We start from the raw sequence: 26,101 nt of genomic DNA on the forward strand, positions 1-26,101 counted from the left end.
CTAACCTGGTGAAAGGGACAGATGACTTTTCTGGAACCTGTTTTCTTTTTTATTTTTTTGAGGCCGAGGCTGCCCTCGAACTCACAATCTTCTTGCCTCAGATTCTGTGAGTATGGGGATTATAGTCATGTGTGCCACCATGCCTGGCCTAGGGATGTCTTTCATAAGGGCATTAATCCCATTCATAAGGCTCCACCTTCATGGCCATTATAATCACCTCCCAAGTCCTCACCTCCTGTCACCATTAAATTGAAGGTTGGGATTTCAACATGTAAATTTGGGAGGACACAAACATTGAGACAATAGCATGGAGAAAAACAAAAGGTGTAAGAGAGTGGTGAACAAAACCCACTTTGGGCAACCTACATGACATGTGGAAAATGTTCCTCCCTGGGCCCAGTACCTGGAGGCAACTTTGGACAAGGGTAACAAAACTGTTCCTTCAACTCTCTTAATCTCACTGGGCTCGTTAGCTCCTCTGATAGGTAGGTGCTGGGCCAGTGGACAGGACTTGGAGCAGGAATGAACTGCTCAGCTCCAACAGTCCACAGACCTTGTAACCTATTTGTTTCTTGATCTTAAAAAGAAATGGCATGTATTGGATGTAATAAGGGGTTTCTTCATGACACTTCCATACATGCATCAAACGTCCTTTGTTAATAAGCTGCATCATGGGGGAGAAGAATGAGAAAGAGGAATCGAGGGGGTGAATTTGATCAAAGTTTATTATATGCATGCATGGAAATATCACGAGGAAGCCCCTGTGTATAATTAATTTATGCTAATAAAAATAAGATGTTACCTTAAGAGCAATTGTAGTGATGACTCACCATCCAGGTGGGAGGCCTTTCTCATTGCCTTTGGGTGGGAGTGTCATATCATGGGTGCACTCTGCCGAGGGACTTACCTGTCAGCTTTCCACACCCCTTTACCCAGCCATCTGCTGCTTAGGCTACAGATGAGGAGGTCACACCTGTAGGGAGCAATGGTCGAGGAGGCCCAGGACAGAGAGTGGGTGTCCTGGCTCTGAGCAGGAGCTTGAGGATGCGCTCTGTAGGCCCACAGTTTCCTTCTTTTTTAAAAAATAAAATTTAAATTTAAATTTAATTTTAATTTTTAAAATAAGTGTGCATTTTTAAAATTTATGTGGTGCCTCATGCATGCAAGGCAAGTGCTCTAGCACTGAGCTACATCCCCAGCCCCTTAATGGTTTTATTTATTATTTATTTCTATATTGCCATACTAGAGATTGAACCCAGGGCCTCCTGAATGCTAGTCAAGTGCTCCACCACTTGAGCTACGCCCCCAACTCTCCCAGAGACAGTTTCTGAGGGGAGTATCACTGGCTCAAAAACATTTCTCCCTGTTTTCCACCTCCTAATGCACTGAGTGGACAAGTTTTATATGTACGAGGCTCTGTTATTCAGGAACATCAGCAAGATATCTGAGTCCCTCTCCTATTTTCTCTTTTTGCCTTGTCTACATGAAATCTCCATTCCTTGGCTAGTTTCTTTTCTTGTTTTTTTTGGTGGCGGTACTGGGGTTTGAGCCTCATGCTTGCTAGGCAGGCGCTCATATCACTTGAGTCACTCCTCCAGCCTCCTTAGCTAGTTTTAATGGCTCTAGATTGAGGCTCAGTTATCTCCCGGAAATTCTGTGGAATATTGAATAAGCAAAAGAAGAGTATCATTAGGTGGAAGTTATGGATCTGAGTTTGGGAACGTTGTGACCCTGAACAAATCACTTATCTCTGGGATTCAGTTTCCTTTTCTGACAAGTGGGGACTGTGGGACTCTTGAGGCAGGTTATATCATGTGCTTCACACAGTGCCTGGCACAAAGGAGATTTGCAATTGTCACTTGCTGCTCTGTTGTCAGAGCCTCCTCACTGCTCTTCCTGTTTCCACCATGCCCTATACAGTCTTTTCTCTATAAAGCAGCCCACAAGTCTTTTTTTTTTTTTGGTGGTACCTGCTAAGCCCATGCTCTACCATTTGAGCCATGCCTCCAGCCCTTTTTTGCTTTAGTTATTTTTTGAATAGAGTCTTGTGTTTTTGCCCAGGGCCAGGTTCAGATGAGATTCTACCATCTGAGATCCTCCATCCTACACCTCTCTGTAGCTTATACTACAGGTGTGAACCACCATGCTCAGCTTATTGATTTGAGATGGGGGTCTTGCTTTTTGCCTGGGCTGGCCTTGAACTCCAATCCTCCTTATTTCTTCCTCCTGAGTCTCAGGGATTACAGGCATGAGCCACCACTCCTGGCCATGGAAAGTCATCTATTTCTTCCTCCTTGTTAAAAAGTTATTTATTTACACACATCCGATTTTATTTAAATAATAATAAAAACACACAGGCCTTGCTATGTGGCAGACCTTGTTCTAAAACCCATTTGTAATTGTCAGTTCATTTTTACCACCTTAATGAGGTGCTACTGTCCCTTTTTTGTAGATGAAAAAACAGCGCAGAGAAATTAAGAGCTGTGCCTTACGTTGCATAGTTGGTGGGCGAGGGGTTTGAACTCAGGCCCTTTCCATCATGCTTGTTTATATCTGTTTCTTTCCCTGCTGTAATTCCAATATCTAGAACACTGCCTGGCATACAGGAGGTGCTTAAGCAAATCCCTGTGAAGTCACATTCTAGTGGGGCAAGACAGGTAATAAGCAAACAAGTCAAATATATATGTGTTCCTAACTTAATGTATAATGCTAGATTGCTTCGTACTGATCTTATGGTTTCCCATTATGTCCAGAATGAAATGAGCCCTATTCCTGGCTACGCCTAGCCGCCGCCCACACCGTCTACATTCCCAACACGCTGACAGTGTTTCTGCCCATCCAGAGAAAGCAACCTGTCAGCCACCGCTTCATACATCCCCCTCCCCCTCCCCGTTACCCTTGACTGTTGTCTGCATAGCGTCCAATGTCCTTTAGACGCTAGAAGGTAAAACTCCCAGCACTGGCCACTGGATGGAGCCAGCGGTTTTCCCCCACCCTCCTAATCTGCACAGGCACAGCATTCCGCCCACATCCAGTCTTCCCGTTCAAGTACACCTGCAGCCGAAGCTCCCTTGCTGCCCTCTGAATTCAAGACACGAAATTCCCGCCCGCTGGAATCTTTCCCTTAATTAGGGCATTTTTTCTCTCTGCGCCGCCATAAGAAAACTGGTGTCTGAAGTCTTAGAAATGCCGGCCTCTGCAGAACAACGTGAACACCTGCCTTACACTGCCACCCGGGAGGGCAAGAGACGCAGTGGGCTCAGCCATCTCCCTTCGGACCAGTGACGTCACCAGCGAGGCCACCTTCCTTGTGCGCCTGCGCGGCGGCCCCAGACTTTCGCAGCCTCATGTTGACTATTGGCGGATGCGGACTCACAGCCGTCACTGAGCATGCGCAGAGCCGGTCGCTGCGGCTCGTGGAGCGGCAGGGCTGCGAGGTAGTCCAAAGCGGAAGTGCTTGTCAGGGCCAGCTCCTGTAGCGGTCTCCACAGCAGCAAGCAGTAGATCTGTTGTGGAGGCAGTGAGATTGAAGGCCGAGGGAAGGGAGTTCTGGCAGATGAGTGAAGGGAGGTTGGTGGGGGTCATCGATGGGTGGGCTTGCGGGTTGGGAGATGGGGGCCCGACAGGTCAGTGGATGAGGGTCTTGCGGGCTCAAGCAAAGCCCACCCATAGGGCTAGTTACGATTGAGTGGGGCTCGTTAAACTTTGACTTCTACACGTTTTCCAGCAAGTGACCCGCGCCGAGTGTTCCTGCGCATCCCCCCAGGCCCCTCTTTACACGCGCCCCGCCTGTCCCTCTGTCCGTCCTCCCTCGTCCGAGGCAGGGGCCTGGTGCGAATGCCCAGCTGAAGTGAATCCGCATCTGAAGGCCTCTGCGGCACCTGGGCAAGACATCCCCGTGAGGTGAGGAGAGGGAAGAGGCCGGCACCTGAGAGGGCTTACCTGGCCCTAGGCCTCCGCCACAGAGTGTCACCTGGGAGGGGTGGGGTGGGAAGGGAAAAGCATCATTCAGATAATAGGCAGCGCTAAAGTTCAGGGTTGTTTTTTGGCGTTTGATAAATAACACGTTTAAATTATAAATTAATTGGGAAATAGAGGAAAAAATGATTTTTAACTCATTTAAATGTCTGTTCTTACACATATCTTAAACATTTAACGTATAGTTTTAAAATGGGTTCCTGCAGTTTTATAACCTACTTTTTCATTTAGAAATTTAATGTAATTCAGCCAGCCATGGTGCACATACCTGTAATCCCAGTGGTTGGGTGGTGGAGGCAGGAGGATCACGAGTTTGAATCCAGCCTGGACTACATACCAAGACCTTGTCTAAAAAACCAAAAAAAAAAAGTTTAATTCAAGTTAATATTTTCTCTAACATTGTATAAACTCTGAATTGAGTTATATGTACTACAGATTACATAAATAATAAGCGTACAGTCCTAAACATTATTTTTAACAGCTCTATACCATGTCATCCCTTGTATGTACTTATTTTCTTATTATGATAGGATCGTTTATATTTGGCATTTTTAAAACCAGTACTAAGGACTAGGGTTGTAGCTGAGAGGTAGAGCACTTGCCTAACATCTGCAAGGCCCTGGGTTCCATCCTCAGCAGCACAAGAAAAAATGCTGAGAAGAAGGTATTATGGAGAAATCATACATTATGATAAATTTTTTCATTAAGGAAAATACCTAGAAGCACAATTTCTGGATCTATGTACAATTTTTGCATACATATATATGTATTAAAAGCCTTTTGTATTCAATGTTCACATGACAGAGTCAAAAATACACAGGTTATTACTAAAACCACATTGTTGCCTAAACTCTTCTAGATTGTGGCCTCCTGGCCAGCTTATGGGAGGGGATTTCTAGGCAGGTAATTCTGGGTCCTGAACAACCTGAGGGTATTCTCCTCATATGCTCTACTCTTCTCTGTTTGTTCCAACTCAGCCTTCACACATCTCTGCCTTCTCCTGAGAATAGGACGAAATGGCCAAATCCCAGGTAAGCTTGTTGTGTGTCTGTCCCTCTATTTTATCATAGATGTGGTGGCATATGTAGGGATCTCTGCCATAAAATAGGAAATTATTTGTAAAATAAGGATTGGGATCAGGGAAAATGAGAGACAGCTGATCAAGGCCAAGTTAGAGTGTTAATGGGTAGCGGACTTAAGAATAACAGATACAGATGCTTCTTGACGTAGGAGGGGTTATGCTTTGATAAACTCATCATAAGTTGAAAATTCATATAATACACCTAAGCTACTGAACGTCATAGCATGGCAGTACCTTACAGTGTATGTAGGTAGGTCTTGTCCCCCTGGAGATCATGTGGCTGACTGGGAGCTGAGGCTCACTGCTGCCTCCTAGTGTTATAATAATAAAGTATTATATGTCCACAGCCCAGGAAAAGATCAAAATTCCAAGTATGGTTTCTACTGAATATATATCACTTTTGCATCATCATGAAGTTGGAAAATTGTTAAGTCATTAGTTGGGAACCTTGTGTATTAATGTTGAGCTGCTGGTTTGTCTTTGAGCCTTTGGCAGCCAAAGGCAAGTGTAACCAGTATCTTGTCTTGCCTTACTTACCAGGAAAGAGCATACCAAGGCCTTGGGAAACCAGTTTCCTGGAATTGTGTTTCGGGGTATTTCTTTGCTGGGTCTTCATGTGAAACTGTCTTCAACCACAGCCTGGTGAGAAATGCAGTTCCCAGTTTCCTCCAGTTAATTTTCACAACACTCCCAGCGACCTGGAGATGTGGTCAAAATGTAATTCAGAAATGAAATCTCTTAGCGAACTTCTCTTGTGTTTGAAATGGTTTTCGTGAAAAAATTTTCTCAGTTGGACTTTCAGTTTTCTTTTAGCCAAGAGACAAAGTCCTGGAGATATCCATAGCCTTCCATCTTTTTCTTTCAATTTTCGATTAAAAATTGTTTATTATTTTTGGTGCTGAGGCTTGACCGCATGGCCTTGTTCTTACTAGGTAAAACTCTACTACTGTTTTTGAGGTAGGGTCTTGCCAATTTTACGTGGACTGTCCTCGAACCATGATCCTCCTGCTTCTGCCTGTGAAGTAGCTGGGATTATAGTGCGTGTCAACATGCTTGGCTAACTTTTTATTTTTAAAATTATAGTGAAATTGATTTTGCTGTTGTACAAGTTGGTAAATGTTAACACATACAGAGTGGTCTAACTGATCCATGGGATAGAGAATCGTTTCATCACTCTAAAAAACTGCCTTGTGTACCCTTTCATAGTCATGTCCTCTCACCCTGTGACCTCAGGCAACTGCAGATCTGTTCTATGTAATTATATGTTTGTCTTCTTGAGAGTGTCATGTAGCCAGGTGCAGGTGGCTCACACCTGTAATCCTGGCTACTTGGGAGTCTATTGGTGTGAGGGCATCCTGGGCAAATAGTATGTGAGACCCCCCTGCATCTCCAAAATAACCAGAGCAAAATGGACTGGAGGTGTGGCTCAAGTGATAGAGTGTTTTCTCTGCAAGTGGGACGCCCTGAGTTCAAATTCCAGTCCCACCGAAAAAAGTTTCATGTACTATGTCACCTTTTTTTTGAAATTAACCTTTTCCTTTTGAGATCATTGATTTACACACAATTTGAAGAATAATAGGTCCTGTGTACTCGTTCCTCAGTTTTCATCAATGATGACATCTTTCAAAACTAGTGCACTATCACAATGAAGATAGTGACATTGATATGATTAGGTACACAATAGTTGCATCATTTCTATGCTCCCTCAAGGCCAAATTCACTGCCTTTCCTCCCTCATACCTGTTCCTGGACTGTTGGAAACTACTAGTCCATTCTCTATTTTAGGTTTTGTTATTTGAAGAGTATGATTTAAATGGAATCATACAGTATGCGACCTTTTGGGATTGAATTTTTTAGGTGATAGTACTGAATTCAGGGCTTTACACTTGCTAGACGGGTGCCCTACCACTTGAGCCATACCTCCACACCCTTCTGCTCTGCTTATTTTGGAGATAATCTTGCTTTTTGACCAGGTCTGCTTGCACTGAGATCCTCCTGTTTTAAGCTTCCTGTCGTTATTGGGATGACAGGTATGCACCACCATGACCAGCTTTTTTTCCATTGAGACGGGATCTTGAGAACTTTTTTTGCCCTGGCTGGCCTAGAACCATGATCCTCCTGATCTCAGCTTCCTGTGTAGCTTGGGATGATAGGTGTGTGCCACTGTACCAAGCTACTGGTTGAAATGGGGTCTTGAACTTTTTTTACCTGGGCTGGCCTTGAGCCATGATCTTCCTGATCTCAGCCTCCCAAGTAGCTACAATTACAAGCATGAACCACTGGTGCCCAGCTGGGGATTGGATTTGTTTTAAATGCAACTCAGTTCCTTGGAGATACATTCAGGTTGTTTGTCAGTGCTCTTTCCTTTTTGTTGCTAGGCAGGTGCTCTACTACTTTAACCGAGCCTCCAGTCCAGTTTTTTTTTTTTTTTTCTGGGACAGGGTCTTGCTGTGTGGCCTAGACTGAACTCAAAGACATGGTCCTCTTGCTTCCTGAGTACTGGGATTACAAGTGTGTGTCAGCACACTAGCAAAATCTGGTTCTTTTTTTGTGGGGTGGTGCTAGGGCTCAAACCCACAGCCTAGGCAAGAGCTTACCAGCCTCATCATAGTTCTTTTTTTTTTTTTTTTTTTTTTAGTAATCCACTTTATTTTTTTTATTTTTTTTTCTTTTATTATTCATATGTGCATACAAGGCTTGGGTCATTTCTCCCCCCTGCCCCCACCCCCTCCCTTACCACCCACTCCGCCCCCTCCCTCTCCTCCCCACCCCCTCAATACCCAGCAGAAACTATTTTGCCCTTATTTCTAATTTTGTTGTAGAGAGAGTATAAGCAATAACAGGAAGGAACAAGTGTTTTTGCTGGTTGAGATAAGGATAGCTATACAGGGCATTAACTCACATTGATTTCCTGTGCATGTATGTTACCTTCTAGGTTAATTCTTTTTGATCTAATCTTTTCTCTAGTTCCTGGTCCCCTTTTCCTATTGGCCTCAGTTGCTTTTAAGGTATCTTCTTTAGTTTCTCTGCGTTGAGAGCAACAAATGCTAGCTAATTTTTTAGGTGTCTTACCTATCCTCATATCTCCCTTGTGTGCACTCGCTTTTATCTTGTGATCAAAGTCCAATCCCATTGTTGTGTTTGCCCTTGATCTAATGTCCACATATGAGGGAGAACATACGATTTTTGGTCTTTTGGGCTAGGCTAACCTCACTCAGAATGATGTTCTCCAATTCCATCCATTTACCAGCGAATGATAACATTTCGTTCTTCTTCATGGCTGCATAATATTCCATTGTGTATAGATACCACATTTTCTTAATCCATTCGTCAGTGGTGGGGCTCATCATAGTTCTAATTTGCATCTCTCTAATGGCAAAAGAGGTTGAGTGCTTTATGTGCATTTTTATGTGCTTATTTACCTTCTGCATATCTTCTTTGATGAAGTGTCTGTTCAAGAACGTCTAACAATTTTTTTAAGTTTATTTATTTATTTATTTATTGACAGTACCTGGGTTTGAACTCAGGGCTTCATGCTTGCTAGGCAGGTGCTCTACCACTTGAGCCACTCCCCAGCCCTAAAAATTAATGTATTTTGAAATGGGGTCTTGCTATGCTGCTCAGGTGGACCTTGAATTGCTGGGCTTCTGCCACCCTCTTGCCTCAGACTCTTGAATAGCTGGGACTACAGGCTCTGGTTATTTTAAAATTGGATTGTTTTCTTACTATTGAGTTTTGTGTCAGACATATGGTTTGTCAATATTTTCTCTAAATGTGTGACTTGGCCTTTCATTTCTCTTAACAGTGGGTTGCAAAGCAAGACATTTTAATTTTGAAAATGTCCAATTTATTAATAATTTATGGATTGTCTAAGAACTCTTTTTCTAACCTTTTCACCTATTTTGTAAGTTTTATAGCTTAGGTTTTTTTGTTTTTTTTTTTTTTTGGTTCTGGGACTTGAACTCAGGAACTCAGGGCCTACATCTTGAGCCATTTCACCAGCCCTGTTTTTTTTTTTAATTTTTTTTATTGTTTTATTATTCATATGTGCATACAAGGCTTGGGTCATTTCTTCCCCCTGCCCCCACCCCCTCCCTTACCACCCACTCCACCCCCTCCCTCTCTCCCCCACCCCCTCAATACCCAGCAGAAACTATTTTGCCCTTATCTCTAATTTTGTTGAAGAGAGAATATAAGCAATAATAGGAAGGAACAAGTGTTTTTGCTGGTTGAGATAAGGATAGCCAAACAGGGAGTTGACTCACATTAATATCCTGTGCGTGTATGTTACCTTCTAGGTTAATTCTTTTTGATTTAGCCTTTTCTCTAGTTCCTGGTCCCCTTTTCCTATTGGCCTCAGTTGCTTTTAAGGTATCTGCCTTAGTTTCTCTGCGTTAAGGGCAACAAATGCTAGCTAATTTTTTAGGTGTCTTACCTATCCTCACCCCTCCCTTGTGTGCTAAAGCTTTTATCATGTGCTCAAAGTCCAATCCCATTGTTGTGTTTGCCCTTGATCTAATGTCCACATATGAGGGAGAACATACGATTTTTGGTCTTTTGGGCCAGGCTAACCTCACTCAGAATGGTGTTCTCCAATTCCATCCATTTACTGGCGAATGATAACATTTCGTTCTTCTTCATGGCTGCATAAAATTCCATTGTGTATAGATACCACATTTTCTTAATCCATTCATCAGTAGTGGGGCATCTTGGCTGTTTCCATAGCTTGGCTATTGTGAATAGTGCCGCAATAAACATGGGTGTGCAGGTGCCTCTGGAGTAACCTGTGTCACAGTTTTTTGGGTATATCCCCAAGAGTGGTATTGCTGGATCAAATGGTAGATCAATGTTTAGCTCTTTAAGTAGCCTCCAAATTTTTTTCCAGAGTGGTTGTACTAGTTTACATTCCCACCAACAGTGTAAGAGGGTTCCTTTTTTCCCCCACATCCTCGCCAACACCTGTTGGTGGTGTTGCTAATGATGGCTATTCTAACAGGGGTGAGGTGGAATCTTAGTGTGGTTTTAATTTGCATTTCCTTTATTGCTAGAGATGGTGAGCATTTTTTCATGTGTTTTTTGTCCATTTGAATTTCTTCTTTTGAGAAAGTTCTGTTTAGTTCACTTGCCCATTTCTTTATTAGTTCATTAGTTTTGGGAGAATTTAGTTTTTTAAATTCCCTATATATTCTGGTTATCAGTCCTTTGTCTGATATGTAGCTGGCAAATATTTTCTCCCACTCACCAGCCCTGTTTTGTGATGGTTCTCTCAAACTATTTGCCCTGGTTGGCTTCCAACAGCGATCCTCCTGATCTCTGCCTCCTAAGTAGCTACGATTATAGGTGTAAGCCACTGGTGCCTGGCTTGCTTTAGGTTTTATATATTGTATCTTGGATCTATTTTGCATTAATTTTTCTCTGTTGTTGGGATTAGGTCGAGGTTCGTTATTTTGCATATGGATTTCTAATTGTTCTGACCCCATCCTTCCTCCATTGAATTGCTTTTACAGATTTGTAGAAAATCAGTTGTTGCTGGGTGTGGTGGTTCATGTCTGTAATCCAAGCACTCAGGAGGCTGAGGCAAGTGGATTGAGTAGGAGGGTTGCCTGGGTTACATAGTGAGACTTTGTCTCAAAAGTCCAGGAGCTGGAGTTGTAGCTCTGTGGACGAGCCTTTGCCTAGCATGGGCAAGGCTTTGGGTTCGATCCCTAGCACTGCAAAAAAAAATAACAAAACAATTTACAAAAAACCCCCATAAATTAGTCATATCTGTAGGGTCTATTTCTGGATTCTATTTTGTTTTTTATTGAATATTCATATATTGTAATTGTATGTACTTATGGAATATTGATTATCTCAAGCTAATTAACATACCCATCACCAATATCTCCCCATTATCCTCACCCTCCTGCCTCTCATAACCACCATTCTTCTCTCTGCTATTATGACTTCAATTATTTTAGCTTTCATATGTAAGTAAGAACAGGCAGTATTTGTCTCTGTGTCTGGCTTATTTCATTTAACATAATGTCCTCCAGGTTTATCCTTGTTGAAAATGACAGAAATTTCCTCTTTTTAAGGGCTGAATGGTATTCTGTTGTGTGCATGTACCACATTTCCTTTATCCATTTATCTGTTAGTAGACAAATGTTGAGTCTGCAGCCTGGCTGTTGTGAATGGTGCTGCAGGGGACATAAGAGTGCAGATATCTCTTCAACAGAATTATTTCAAATTCTTCGGATATATACTCAGAAGTGGGATTGCTAGATTATATGGTAGTTATAAAAAAATTTCCAATTTTTTTTGTGGTACTAGGGTTTGAACTCAAGGCCTCATGCTTGCTAGGCAGGCACTCTACCACTTGAGCCACTCTGCCAGTCATTTTGTGTGTGTGTGTGTGTGTGTGTGTGTGTGTGTGTGTTTGTTTGTTTGTTGGGTATTTTTGAAATAGGGTCTTGCTTTCCATTTTGCCCAGGCTGGCTTCTAACTGCAGTCTAAGTAGCTAGTATTACAAGTTTGAGCCACCACATCCATCCTTATTTTCAGTTTTTTGATAAACCTTTGTACTGTTTTCCATACTGATTGTACTAATGCACATTTCCCCCAGCAGTACAGGGCTCCCTTTTCTTCACAGCCTTCGTAACACTTGTCTTTCGTAGTTTTTATAATACCCGTTCTTACAAGTACAGGATAATAGTTCATTGTGGTTTTAATTCATATTTCCCTATTAGTGATGTTGAACTTGTTTTCTTATATATGTTTGGCTGCTTGCATATCTTAAAAAAATTTTTTTTGAAACAGGGTCTTAGTATGAATCCTAGGCTGGTTTTGAATTTGCTATGTAGTTTACGCTGGACTCTAACTTGTGATCCTCCTACCTCAGCCTCCCAAGTGCTGGGATTACATATATGTTACTATGCTTGACTGTATGTCTTTTGTTTTGAGACGTCTCTGTTCAGATTCTTTGCCCATTTTCAAATCAAGTTGTTTCTTGCTGTTGAGCTGTTCAAGTTCCTTCTATGTTTTGAATATTAATGCCTTATCAAAAGTATAGTTTGCAAATATTTTCTCCCAATCCATAGGGGATGTGCTATATAGTCTAGGATGGCCTTAACTGTGGATCCTCCTGTCTCAGCTTCTTGAGTGCTGGGATTACAGATGTGTACCACCATGTATGGCCTGTATATTTTCTGTTTTTGGTGAAACTGGGGTTTGAACTTAGGGCTTCAAGCTTGCAAACAAGCACTCTACTGCATGAGCCATACCTCCAATCCATTTTGGCCTGGTTATTTATTTTTTTTGGTGGCACTGGGGTTTGAACTCAGAGCCTCATGCTTGCTAGGCAGGTGCTCTTACTGTTTGAGCCACTCCACCAGCCCAAGGTCTGATTATTTTGGAGATAGAGTCATGTGAATTATTTGCCTGGGCTGACCTTGAACCACGATCCTCCTGATCTCAGCCTTCCAAGTAGCTAGACTTACAGGTGTGAGCACCGGACGCCCTGCTCGGCTCGTGTATTTTCTTCAAGGAATTTTACAGTTTTTCCATTCTGTTGGTGCCATTCTGTCTCCATACTGCAGCTTTATAGTACATTTTAAAATCAGGTAGTGTGAGGTCTCCAATTTTATTTCCATCTGTTAAAGTTGTTTGGCTATTTTTGTTACTTTCCCTTTGCCTTTCTGTATAAACTTTAGAATAATCTTTTACTTTTTTTTGGCAGTACTGGGGATCAAACCCAGGGCCTTCTACATGCGAGGCAAACACTTAATCACTAACCCCAGCCCTAGAATAATCTTGCTTGTAAATATTTAAAATTATCTTGCTAGGATTTTGATTGGTATTGAGTTAAACCTGTAGATTATTTTGGGAGAATTGATGTATCAAGACTTACAATCCAAGAACACAGTATGTCTCTACATTTATTTAGATCTTTGATATTTTATAATTTTTAGCATAGAGTCTATACATGTATTTCGGTTTGCTTAGGATTCCATAAGAAATCACCACAGTAGAAATTTATTTTTTATAGTTATGGAGACTGGAAGTCCAAGACCAAGGTGTCAGCAGGGTTGGTTTCTGGTGAGGTGTATCTTCCTGATTACTGTCAGGTGCCTTTGTGCTATGTCCTTGTATGGCCTTTCCTGTGTGTGTCCACACGGAGAAGAACTTGATGTCTTCCTCTTCTTATAATGACAGCAGTTCTATCAATTGAGAGCCTTACCCTCTGACCTCACTTAACTTCAGTTACCTCCTTAAAGGCCCCGTCTCCAAATGTAATCACATTGGGGATTAGAACTTCAACATGTACATTTTGGAGGAGACATAATTCAATCTATAGTAATGTCTTTTGTTATATTTATATGTATTTCAGTTTTAAAGTTATAACAATTTTCTTTTTGCAATTTCACTTTCAATATTCATTTCCAGTATGTAGAAATGATTGATTTTTGGTTGCTAACTTTATATCCTGTGATTTTGCTAAGCTTATTTATTTGTTATAGCAAATTTTTTTTGTACATTCCTTTTTTTTTGTGGTACTGGGGATTCAACTCAGAGCCTTATGCTCCTAGGCAGGTACTCTACCACTTGAGCTACTCTGCCAGCCCTTTTTACTTTTGTTGTCTTTTTAATAGGGTCTCGCTTTTATGCCAGGCTATCCTCCTATTTATGCTTCTGGCATATCTGGGATAACTGGTGTGCACCACCACGCCCAGCTTTGTGTTGGTTGAGGTGGGGGTCTCCTTGCTGGCTTCCAACCTTGATCCCCCTGATCTCTGCCTTTGAATAGTTAGTATTACAGGTGTGAGCTGCCACACCCATCTTCCTTTGGGTTTTCTACGGAGACATTTATTTTTCCTGTCTAAGCAGTGCGCCTTTTATTTCTGTTTTCCCTAAATATTGCATTGGCTAACATTTCCAGCCTAATGTTTAGTAGGAGTGGGAACAGTATACATGCTGACCTTGTGTTTAGGTTTTAGGGCGAAACATCCAGACTTTGACCATTCAGTTTGATGTTCTCTTGAGTTTTTGTTTCTTTTTTGGGGGGTGGTGGTGGTACTAGGGCTTGAACTCAGGGCCTCATGTTTGCTAGGCAGGTGCTTTACCACTTGAGCCATCCCCCCAAGTCCTTGAGATATTGTAAGGGTGCCTTTTATTAGGTTCAGAAAGATCCTTCTAGGTCTGGAGGTGTGGGTCAAGTGGTAGAATGCTTGCCAGGGAGGCACAAGGCCCTGAGTTCAAACTCCAATTCCACTGGGGGAAAATGAATAAAAAAGATTCTTCTTTTTCTAGTTTCCTGAGAATTTGTATAATGAGCTACTTTTGAATTTTTCAAATTCCTTTTCTGTACCTGCTTATATAATCATATGGCTGTCCTCTGCACTTACAGATTACATTGATTACAATTTGAATATACAACTAGCCTTGGGTTCCTGAAATGAATCCTATTGGTCATGGTATATTATTCCTTTCGTATGTTGGTAGATTTGATTTGCTAATGTTTTTGGTTTTGGTGGTACTGGGGAAGTTGAACTCAGGACTTTGTGCTTGCCACGAAGGCACTCTATCACTTGAGCCACTTCTCTAGTCCTTTATGTGTTGATTAGTTTTGAGATAGGGTCTCGATTTATGTCTGGGCCAGTCTGGACTTTGATCCTACTATTTGTGCTTTCATGCAAGGCTGGGATGACAGTTGTGTACACCTTGCCCAGCCATTAGTTGAGATGGGGTCTTGTGAACTTTTTTTGTCCAGGCTGGCCTTGAACCAAGATTCTCCTGATCTCTGCCTCTTGAGTACTTGGGATTATAGATTTGAGCCACCATACCTGGCTGATTTGCTAATATTTTGAACATTTACACCTGTGTTCATGAGAGGTATGTCTTTGCTTGCTTATACTGTCTTTTTTAATGGTTGGTTTTAAAGTATTTGCTTTTGTTTTCTGGGAGATATGGTATAGAAAGTGTCATTTCTTTAAATATTTGATAGATTATGCTGATGAAATAATTTTTGCCTTCAGGTTTCTTTTCCAAGACTTTTTTTTTGTGTGTGTGGTGGTATTAGGGATTGAACTCAGGGCCTCACACTTGCTAGGCAGGCGCTCTACCACTTGAGCCACTCCTCCAGCCCGAAGGTTTCTTTTTGGAGGAGGCTTCTATCTAAAAATTTAATTTCTGGAGCTGGGGGAGTAGCTCAGCAAGTAGAGTGCTTGCCAAGTGTGGATAAGGCCCTGAGTTCTATCCCCCAAACCCAAAAGTAAATACATAAATTTAATTCAATAAATGAAAACTAAAAGTTGGATTTCTTTATTAGTTCTAGAACTACCCATCTTGGAAGTTTTGGTAACATACGGCTTATGAAGGATTGATCCATTTCACCTAAGTTGTTGAATTTATGTATGGAGAGAGTTGCTTATAGCATTCCCTTGCTATCTTTTTCATGTCTGTGGTTTCATTTCTGATGTTGGTAATTTGGGTCTTTTCTTTTTCCCTTTGTCTCATGAGGAGCTTATAAATCTTTCTGTCCTTTTCAAACAATCAACTTTTGGCTTTGTTGATTGTTCTGTTATTTTTCTATTTTAAATTTCACTGGTTTCTGCTCTTTACTACTTTCTTTAGTTTGTTTTGGGTTTATTTTGCTCTTTATTTAGTTCTAAAGGAGGAAACTTAGGTTATTGATTTAAAACTTTTTTCAGTGCATACATTTAATACTGTAAGATGTCCTCTAAGCAGTGCTTTAGCTGCATCCCAAAAATTTTTATACGTTGTATTTGCACTTTTATTCAATTCAGAGTACTTCTAATTTTCTTTTAGACTTCCTCTTTGACCAGGGTACTATTTACAAGGATGATGTGGGGGTTTTTTTTTTTTTGGTGGTACTGGGGTTTGAACTCAGGGCTTCACTCTTGCTAGGCAGGCACTCCACCACTTGAGCCACTCTTCCATCTCAAGAATGATGTTTAATTTCCAAGTGTCTCATGATTTTTCTGTTATCTGTTACTGTTTTCTTTAATTCCTTTATTGTCTGGAAACATACTTAGCATGATTTCACGTATTTACATTTGTTAAAGTTTGTTTTTTGATTCTTGGGATTCCACATACACTTGAAAAAAATGTATATTTTGATTTTCAGTGGAGTATTACATGTATGTCAGTTTTGTATAGTTAATTGGTGTTAATTCAGTATTTTTTATTTTTTGTGTCTTGGTTCTGTCAGTTTCTAAGAAGTATTGAAGTGTTTAGTTATAGCCGCAGATTTGCCTATTTCTCTTATCAGTTGTTTTAGTTTTTCTTCATATATTTTGAAGCCCTGTTAGGAACACACTTTGAGGAGTGTTATATCTTTTTGGTAAATAAACCTTTTATCCTTGCGTAGTGTCACTCGTCCTGGATAATTTCTTTTTCTTTGCTCTGAAGTTTGCTTTGGCTATTATGAATATGGTCATGGTCACTGCAGCTTTTCTTTGATTAATGTTTCAATAGTATACATTTTCTCTTTTTTTCTGTGTGCTGGGGATTGAACCTAGGGCCTTGAGCTCGTTCCACTCTACCACTTGAGCCACGCCACTACCTCTGGAGTAGCTGAGATTACTACACGCCCAGCCCATTTAACTACTGGTGTTAGAACTCAGGGCCTCATGCTTTTAGGCAAGTGCTCTACCACCTATGCTACATCCTTAATCCTTTTCTGCTTTAATTTTTTAAGATAGGGTCTCACATTTTTGCCCAGGGCTAGCCTCAGACTATGATCCTCCTACCTACACCTTCTACATAGCTGGACATCCAGGTATATGCCACCACACCCAGCTTGTTTTGTTGAGATAAGGGCTCAAAAACTTTTTGCCTGGGATGACCTTGCAAAGTAATCCTCCTGATCTCCATGCCTCAAGTAGCTAGCATTACAGGTGTGTACCACCACACCTGACCGCCACTTAATTTTTAAATTGCCTCAATAAAGACCTGAACCTAATACAGTGTTGGTACTTCAGTATATAAACAGGGTGGGGGGCACCCAATTCAGTCCCTAACAGCTAGGTTTTATTTTGAAAATTTATGTCTTTCAATTACTATATGTAGTCCATTTACTTTTTTTTTTTTTTTGGTTGCATTGGGGTTTGAACTCAGGGCTTCATGCTTGCTAGGAAAGTGCTCTACCTCTTGAACCTCACCTCCAGCCCTAGTCCATTTACATTTAATTAATCATTGGTACTCTTGGATTTAGGTGTACTATTTCTTTATTTATTCCTGTTTTTCTTCCTCTGTTTCTCTTTTTCTTCTTTGGGGTTGAATTTCTTTTTGTGGTGCTGGAAATTGAACCTAGGACCTTGTGTATGCTAAGCATGTGTTCTATCACTGAGCTTCTTACCTAATTTTTTTTTGGAGGGGGGATTGAGACTTGGTCTTGCTATATAGCCCCTAAGCTGGCTTGAATTTGTTATGCAGCCCAACCTGACCTTGAACTCATGATCTTCCTGCCTCAGCCTCCCAAGTGCTTGGTGTGAACCACCACAGCCAGATCTGTTGTTTTTCTTTTTCATTTTCTTTTCTTTTTTTTTTTGTGGTACAGGGGCATTAACTCAAGGTCTTTACCTTGTGCCACTCCACCAGCCCTATTTTTGTGAAGGGTTTTTCAAGATAGAGTCTTGAGAACTATATCCCGTGCTGGCTTCGAACTGTGATCCTCCTGATCTCTGCCTCCCGAGTAGCTAGGATTACAGGCGTGAGCCACCAGCTGCTGGTTCTGTTGTATTTTTCACTACATCTATTTGCATAGTTTCTTTGGTGATTGTTCTACAGGTTATCATACATACTTTACATGATATGCTTAGAGTCAATATTTTACATCTTTAAGTGGAATGTATAGACTTTATAATTTTATAAGTTCCCTTGCCCTCTCCCCTTTTTGTTTTACTTGTCTTATATATTACATATGCATACATTGGAAACCCCACTGGATAAAATTGTTTTTTAGGTGGGGTCTTGCTATGTTGCCCAGGTTGGCCTCAAACTCCTGGGTTCAAGCAATTCCCCTGCCTCAGCCTCCTGAGTAGCTGAGACTACAGGCACATGTCACTGTATCTGGCTTTACAATGTTATAATTTTTGCTTTAACCATCAATATGTTTTAAAGAGAGGATTTATTTATTTAAAGGGAGGATAACTTATTGTATATATCTAGGTTTTTACCACTTCTGATGTTCTTCCTTCATTGTTGATGATTCAGGTTTCCTTCATTCTTAGTTTTCCTTCATTGTGTTTTTATTTATTTCACTTTCATTTCTGAAGAAATTATTCAGTGTGTATAAATTCTGTTGCTTTTGTCATCTTTTTTGTGGGACTGGTATTTCGAACTCAGGGCTCTGTACTTGGAAAGCAGGCGCTCTTCTGCTTGAGCCTCACCTCCTGTCTATTTTGCTCTGGTTGTTTTGGAGATGGGGTTCTCGTGAATTATTTGTCCAGGCTGGCCTCGACCCTTGATCTTCCTGATCTCATCCTCCCAAGCAGGATTACAGGTGTGAACCATCAGTGCCCAGCTTCTTTTGGCACTTGTTCCACCTCTTCTGCACTTTGTGGTTTCTGATGAGAAATCCTTTGGGTAAAGTTGTTCCCCTGTGTGTGTTGTTTTTCCTTTGTCCTTAGCTTTATGACAGTGTGTCAGTGTGGATTTCTTTGAAGTAGGATTACAGGTGTGAACCATCAGTGCCCAGTTTCTTTTCGCACTTGTTCCACCTCTTCTGCACTTTGTGGTTTCTGATGAGAAATCCTTTGGGTAAAGTTGTTCCCCTGTGTGTGTTGTTTTTCCTTTGTCCTTAGCTTTATGACAGTGTGTCAGTGTGGATTTCTTTGGGTTCATCTTGCTTGGGACCTGTTCAGTGTCTTGAATCTACAGGCCCATGTCTTTTGCCACTTTGGGTAATGGTCAGGAATTACTGCTTCAAATCTTTTTTCTGAACAACCCTCTTTCTCCTCTCCTTTGGAACTCTGACAATCTGAACTTGGTATTGTCCCATAGGTTCCAGAAGCATTTTTCTTCCTCCCCTCCCCAGCCCCGCATTTTCCAGATTGGATCATTTCTATTTATTTACTTTGAAGCTTGCTTATTCTTCTCTGTTACCTGTTTTCTCCATTGTGCTACTAAGTCCTTCCAGTGGGAATTATTTCAGTTATTATCCTTTTCAATTTTCAAATTTCCATTAGGTTTTTCTTCAGTTCTTCTGCTTCTTCAGTGAGGCTTTCTATTTTCCTGTTGGTTTCCTGAGGGTTTGCCTTTACTTCTTGGGTGTTTTATAATAGCTGCTGTGAAGACATTCTCAAATAATCCCAGTGTCTGTCTGTGTCAGCTCAGTGTTGGTATCTGTTCATTGTTTCCTCTCATGTGAGCTGAGATTTTCCTGGTTCTTTGTGTACCAGGTAATTTGGGCTCATTTCCTGGGCATTTTAAACATGATATTTGTATACCCAGGTTTTGTTTAAATCCTGTGGAGAATGTTGATGTTTTTATTTGTGATAGGCAATCGACCCAGTTGAGTTCAGACTGCAAGTTATAATTAGCCTTCTGTGGTTTGTGCTTTCTGTCAGTTTCATTTGGACCTATCCTATCTGTGTGCCACCTTATGGTTATTCTGGGATGTAGGCAGTGGTCTGTCTCTTAGTTCAGTTGTCAAAGTGTTTGGTTTTTTGTAAGATTTTTTTTTTTGGTGGTACTGGGGTTTGAACTCAGGGCCTCAACACTTGCTAAGCAGGCGCTCTACCACTTAAGCCACTCTGCCAGCCCTGCTTTTTTGTTTAGGGTTACATCCACACATGCGCAGCTTGAGGGTGAGCCCAGGAGTTGATGTGTGATTTTATGGGGTTGCTTTCCTGTAGCCCCTGTTTTGTGTCATCCTTACAGAAAATTGAGACTTCTCTTACCTTTTATGCTGCACACTTCCCAGCTGCACCCGTGGGTAGAGACAAGTGGCAGATTGACAGAGAAAAAAAAATAAAGATGAAGTTTCTTTCCACTTTCTTGGGACCATAGCCACCAATGGGGTGGGGGAGGGAAGACCCTTTTCCCTGTGGGTTTTATGTGACTACCAGACTCTACAGTTATGGGTCCTGTTGTTGCTATCACTGCTATTACTGGATTTTCTGCTCTGTGGTGTGACAGAAAGCAAAATGGATGTCTCTTCCTCTCTCTGAATGTCAGGAGTTTCCTTACTACCCTTGAAGTCAGTTCTAGAGGGTTCCTTCTTGCTCTATGCCTGTACTGTCTTGGTGTGATGCTCCCTTGATCCTGGGCCAAGGGCTTCCAGAGAACAAAGTAGTGAACTCCATTTGGTGTTACTTTGAATTCTAGCCTTTCTCCTAATCTACCTGCTTTTTTTTTTAACTTTTCAGAATCATCAAATTGCCATTTTGTCCAGCCAGGTATCATGCCTGTATTCAGTGGGCAAGACAGGGTGGAATGTACTTGCTCCATCTTGTAACACATATTCAAGTGCTGTGCTGCTTGCCATCCCCGGGTATGTGCTTGTGTGTTCCAGCTGCCTAGCACCGACTAGATGAGACTGTACCAAGTTGCCACCTCAGCAGCTTCTTATCACTGTAGTTGCCATGTCGCTGGGCTGCCTGCCTTCCCGTGGTGAATGGTGGGAGGCTTGATGTTGCCTTTTTTATTCTAGTTTTACTGGATGATGTCTCTGATCCAAGTATTTTCTCTTCTGTTGCTCTTATAAAAGCAGTAGAAATCTTTCTCATTGAAAATGGACAAGATGTACCCTGCAAAAATCCATACTACTCAGGAATACAAAAAGGATGTGAGTATCAAGAGCCATGATTGATTAAATCACACTCTGGAGAGGACTCGTCTTCATGGTTTGGTAGATACCCCTAGGGCAGCCCTCATTCATTCTCTCTGTCCACCTCTGCCTCTGAATCCCTTCCTTCTCCTAATGTATTTATCTAATTAGTCATCTTTCTGCTCTTTCCATTGTTCTAAGATTCATTCTTTTATCACTTTTTTTGTGTTCAAAGGACTTCATTTAGGTATTTTTTTTTTTGAGATGGGATCTTGTTATGTTGCCTAGGCTGACCTTGAATTCCTGGGCTCAAGAGATCCTCCTGCCTCTCAAGTAGCATAGGTGCATGCCACCTGGCCTGGCTTCGTGACAAATTCTTTTAGTTTTTGTGTCATCTGAGGATGTCTTGATTTTTTTTTCTCTTCTTTCCTACAGTATGATTTTGCCAGATATAGAATTCATGATTGAAAGTTCTTTTCTTTTAGCACTTGAAAAGTATTAGGTAACTTCTTTCTGTTCTCCTTGGTTTCCAGAGAGAAATGTATCATTTAAAGTTGTTTTTTCCCTACATCGTTTCTCTCAGACTGCTTTCAAGATTTTTTCCTTTGTCTGTAGTTTTCAGAAGTTTAGTTTTGACATGTCTTGCCATGGATTTCTTCACGTTTACCCTATTATGGGTTTTCTTAGTTTTGAATCTGTAGATTTATGACTTTTACTAAATTTGGGGAGTTTGCAGCCATTATTGCTTTAAATACTCTTAGCCACATTTGTCTTTTCTTGTGGGACATCAAGGATATGAATATTGGTGTTTTGTTATAGTCTCATGGGTCCGAGATTCTGCTCATTTTTATCAGTCTATTTAAAACATTTTTTTTATGGTGCCTGGGGATCAAACCCAAGGTGTCGTGCATGCTAGGCAAGTGTTCCTCTACTCGGCCATCCCTCTCACCTCTTAGTCTAATTTTTTTTTTTTGGTGGTAATGGAGTTTGAACTTAGGGCTTTGCACTTGCTAGGCAGGTACTCTACTGCTTAAGCCAAACCTTCAGTGCTGTGGTTATTATTTTTTAGGTGGTATTGGGTTTTGAACTCAGAGCCTCACACTTGCTAGGTAGGCACTATACCACTTGAGCCACTTTACCAGCCCCCTGCTCTAGATATTTTTGAGATAGGGTCTTGCTTTTTGCCTGGGCCAGACTGGACTACTATCTTCCTATTTATGCTTCCTGCAGTAGCTGGGATGACAGGTGTGCCCCACCGCACCTAGCTTTTTCTATTGAGATGGGGTCACGTGAACTTTTTTTTTTTTTTGGCCTGAGTTGGCCTGGAACTGTGATCCTCCCAAACTGGAATGACAGGTTCCCCCCATCTATTGCTTGAGATGAGGTCTTGCGAACTATTTGCTTGGGCTGAGCTCAAACTTCAGCTCTCCTGACCTCAAACTTTAATCCTCCTGACCTCTGCCTCCTGAATAGCTAGGATTATAGGTGTGAGCCAAGGGCACCCAGCTCCTCTTAATATATTTGTAATATTTTTTGAGTGAATTCTATTGACATACATTCTCAGGTTCACTGAATCTATTCTTTGTCATCTCCACTAAACTAGTGAGGGTTTTTTTGTGGTCCTGGGGATACAACTCTCATGTATGAGACATACATGATAGGGAGGGATCCCACCACTGAGCTATGCCTCCAGGCCAATTTAGTGATTTTTTTAACTTATATTTTTCAGTTCTATAATCTCTGGCACACTCTCTGTCTTGATCTCTCACTCTCTCTTATAACTTCTGTTTCTTTGCTGAGATTTCCTGTTTTTATTTGTCCCAGAAGAGTCCCTCAAAAGTCGTATGTATGAACCAGCGTTAGTGAAGACCCGCAAGGGTTCAGTCCCGCAGAAATGCCCCCAGTTTAGATGCCAGCCACAAATGGAGTGCATAGGGCACCCACACTTCTACTAGGGGTTCCCACATACCATTCTCTTCATGTTCAGTAGTGTACTAGAACAACTCACAGGACTTGGAAAGTATTTTAGTTATAATTACTGGTTTATTATAAAGGATACAACTCAGGAACAATCAAATGAAAGAGATATACAGAGGAAGGTATGTGAGGGTGCAGCTTCACATGCTCGCTCTGGGTGCACCATCCCACAGCCTCTCAGTGTGTTTACCGATCTGGAAACTCCTCTAGCCCTGTCACTTAGAGACTGTGAGGTCTCATTACCTAGGCATGACCGACTGATTAAACCATTGACTACTGGTGATAACTCTCCAGCACCTTTTCCCTCCCAGAGATCTGGGGGTGGGGCAGAAAGTTCTAGCTCTCTAATCACATGCCCAGCTCTCATCCCAAGCTATCTATGACTACCAATGAGTCATCTCCGTAACATATAAAAGACAGCAAATTCCAAGAGTTTTTGGAGTTTATTTTTTCCAGGTACTGGGGATAAAGACCAAATATTTAGTTTTTATTATGCCATAGGCTGTTGTGTTTTTGCTTTTTTCTAATTTGGGGTATGAGGTCTCTCTCACAAGAGTGGTTATAAATCCCAACCCTACCCTGAGAGAGATCCCGGGGATGTAGTCATTGATGTTTACTATGTACCTTTCATGGGATACTTATTTATTTTGTTGGCAGCACTGGAGTTTGAACTCAGGGCTTTGTGCTTTTGAGGCAGGCACTCTACTGCTTGAGCATGGGATACTTTTTTATCCTGGTGAATGGCATAATGCTTACATGTCTGACTCTGACCAGGTGTCCCTTTCACAGGAAACTTGTTTCTATTGGCAGATACCCTATGGCTCTTCTCTGACCTGTGTCTAGGCTATTCCCACCAATAGCCAGTGTCTGGCAGAGCTATGAGTGGAGGGAAGTTATGTTCAAGTGTATCAGCAGGTCAGGTACTGAGAAGTCAGCTAAATAAAACCCATGAAATAACAGAAGCAGCTTATTACTTACAGATCCCAGAGAGAAGAGGGCAGCACACCTCACGGCGTCAACAGGAAGGGAAGAGCCATCTAGGACACGCAAGCTCAACCAGGATGAGGAGGAGTGAGGAGCTAGAGGGCAAGAAGAGAAAGCCAGGGAGACAGGACCCTGAGGGTGGAAGGGGGCTGAAGCCTTTATTAGGGTCCAGGGCATTGTTTAGCTGGATTGTCCTCAGGGGAATTCTAATTGTGTGGGAGGGGGGTCAAAGCAAGCAGGTAGAGTTCTCTGACTGGGAGCTGACCTATCCATGGTCCATGCAGGGCGTGGGGTCTGTAGGCTGTACTAGCTGTCCCCTAGGGAGATGGTCACTAGCAAGTGGTTGTATAAGGTAGATGACTGGATTGACTGCCTTGAGGAGGTGGAGAACTGGAAACTATGCCAGGGTGACTGAGCCCTCACCTTGTATGAGAAAGTCCAACTTCTATTAAAATGGATGCCTAGGCAACATAAAATTACAGGAATTCTCTTCATAGGAGACAAACCATGCTTTCTTGGCCAGGTGCCACTTGTGCCAGTTTTCCCTCCGCTGGATCTGTGCAGTGCCTGGTCCAGTAGAAGGTGTTATTCAGCCAGCAGGCATGGAGGGTGTTTCCTAGCTGGTGCTTGTTGTTTGGGAATCCCCCTGCAGTGCTCCCTGACTGCCAGGAAGCATTGGGCACAGTGGGGCTGGTAGTGCTTTCCCTGTTGCTTATTGTCAGCAGGGCTCTCGATTGATCTCCTTTGCTGGTGTCCCAGGCCTATCTCATGTCGTTAGATGGTCTCCTGTTGATATGGGGGAAGCTGAAACCAACTTGCTTTCTGTTGCCAAGTTGGGGGTTTAGAGACATGGGCCTGCATTGTCTGTCTTTGTTGGGTTGGGATGGGGGCAGCATCATAAGACAGGCTGCTACTCGTGAGGTCCTTGGGTACCTAACTAGACTGCTTTGTACTTTATTCCTTTTGGTTGCTTCCTGTATTATTTCCACGGCCTAGAATTATACTTAGTGGGGTTATGTAGTGAATAAACCCATACAGAGAACTCTCTCTTACTCGGAAACTCTTTTCCTTCTAACTACATGTGATTATCAAATAGGTTGAGCATCCCTAACCTGGGCATTGTGGTATGTGCCTATAATCCCAGTGCTTGGGAGGTTAAGGAAGGATTGCCAGTTCAAGACCAGCCTGGGCTACATAGTGAGACCCTGTGTCAAAAAAATGTTAAGTCAATCCATTTTGGGCTGGGGATGTGGCTGAGTGATAGAACACTTGCCTAGTGTGTGCCAGGCCCTGGGTTCCATCCCCAGTGCCGTCAGAAAAGACAAAATGAAAACTTCTTGTGTAGCATCCCTAATCAAAAAACCTGAAATATTAAATGCTTCAAATTCTAGATTTTTTTGGTTGGTGGGGGTAGGACTGGGGTTTGAACTCAGGGCTTCATGCTTGCAAAGTAGGCTCTCTACTGCTTGAGCCATACCTCTAATCCATTTTGCTCTTGTTATTTTGAAGCCTCTCTCCTTGGTTTACTACCATCTTGCCGTGTCTTCAAATGGCTTTTCCTCTGTGGGTTTGCCAAGAAAACAGGATCGAGTATAATCTCTGGTGCCGCTACCCCCTCTTATAATTGTATTGGGGACCTATATTTAGCCTTAATCACCTATGTAAACACCCTGACAATACATTGAGGGTAATGAATTTCAGGGGACATAGTTCAACCCATAATTAAAACATAACTTTTCTTTCTTTTTCTGAGACAGAGTTTCACTATGAAGCCCAGGAGCCTCCCAAGTGCTGGGATTATAGACATGCACCACCATACCCAGCTCCATAATTTTTCTTTTCTTTGGTCCCTTATTGATAGTATTTTGGGTTACTTCCGATTTTATTTTATCCCATAAAGGTAAGAAGTGAATGAATGTGTATGCCTGCATTTTCTTGTTTTTTATTATTAAGGCAACACTGAGGTTTGAACTCAGGGCCTCACACTTGCTAGGCAGGTGGTCTTACCACTTCAGCCACTCTACCAGCCCTTTTTGTGATAAGTTTTCTCAAGATAGTCTCACGAACTATGGGAGCTGTGGGCTGGCCTTGAACAGTGATCCTCTTGATCTCTGCCTCCTGAGTAACTAGGATTACAGGCGTGAGCCACTGGCGCCTGGCATGCCTACATTTTTGAGGGTACATTTCTATAGGATAGATTTTTATAAGTAGAATTTTTGAAATAGTTTTGTCTGTTGAGTCCCACATGGTCTAATATCTGGCTATTAATTTTTTAGTCAGGAGCTCTTCTCTTAAGACCCCATATTGAG

General features: G+C 41.8%; 1 protein-coding gene across 2 annotated transcripts in view; it reads left to right on the plus strand.

Annotated features, from left to right (window-relative positions):
* The first annotated feature begins 3,443 nt into the window (after nucleotides 1-3,443).
* Nucleotides 3,444-26,101, plus strand: part of LOC109675635 (uncharacterized) — a 44,945-nt gene continuing 22,287 nt past the window's right edge. For both annotated transcript variants that reach the window (XM_074062851.1, XM_020152304.2), the window contains exons 1-4: nucleotides 3,444-3,570; nucleotides 3,728-3,903; nucleotides 4,956-5,009; nucleotides 5,600-5,701. In XM_074062851.1, coding sequence (XP_073918952.1) covers nucleotides 4,995-5,009; nucleotides 5,600-5,701 — 117 coding nt within the window. In that variant the 5' untranslated portion in view covers nucleotides 3,444-3,570; nucleotides 3,728-3,903; nucleotides 4,956-4,994. The remainder of the gene's footprint in view (nucleotides 3,571-3,727; nucleotides 3,904-4,955; nucleotides 5,010-5,599; nucleotides 5,702-26,101) is intronic.

Source organism: Castor canadensis, chromosome X (genome assembly GCF_047511655.1).
Source record: "Castor canadensis chromosome X, mCasCan1.hap1v2, whole genome shotgun sequence".
Classification (NCBI taxonomy): domain Eukaryota; kingdom Metazoa; phylum Chordata; class Mammalia; order Rodentia; family Castoridae; genus Castor; species Castor canadensis.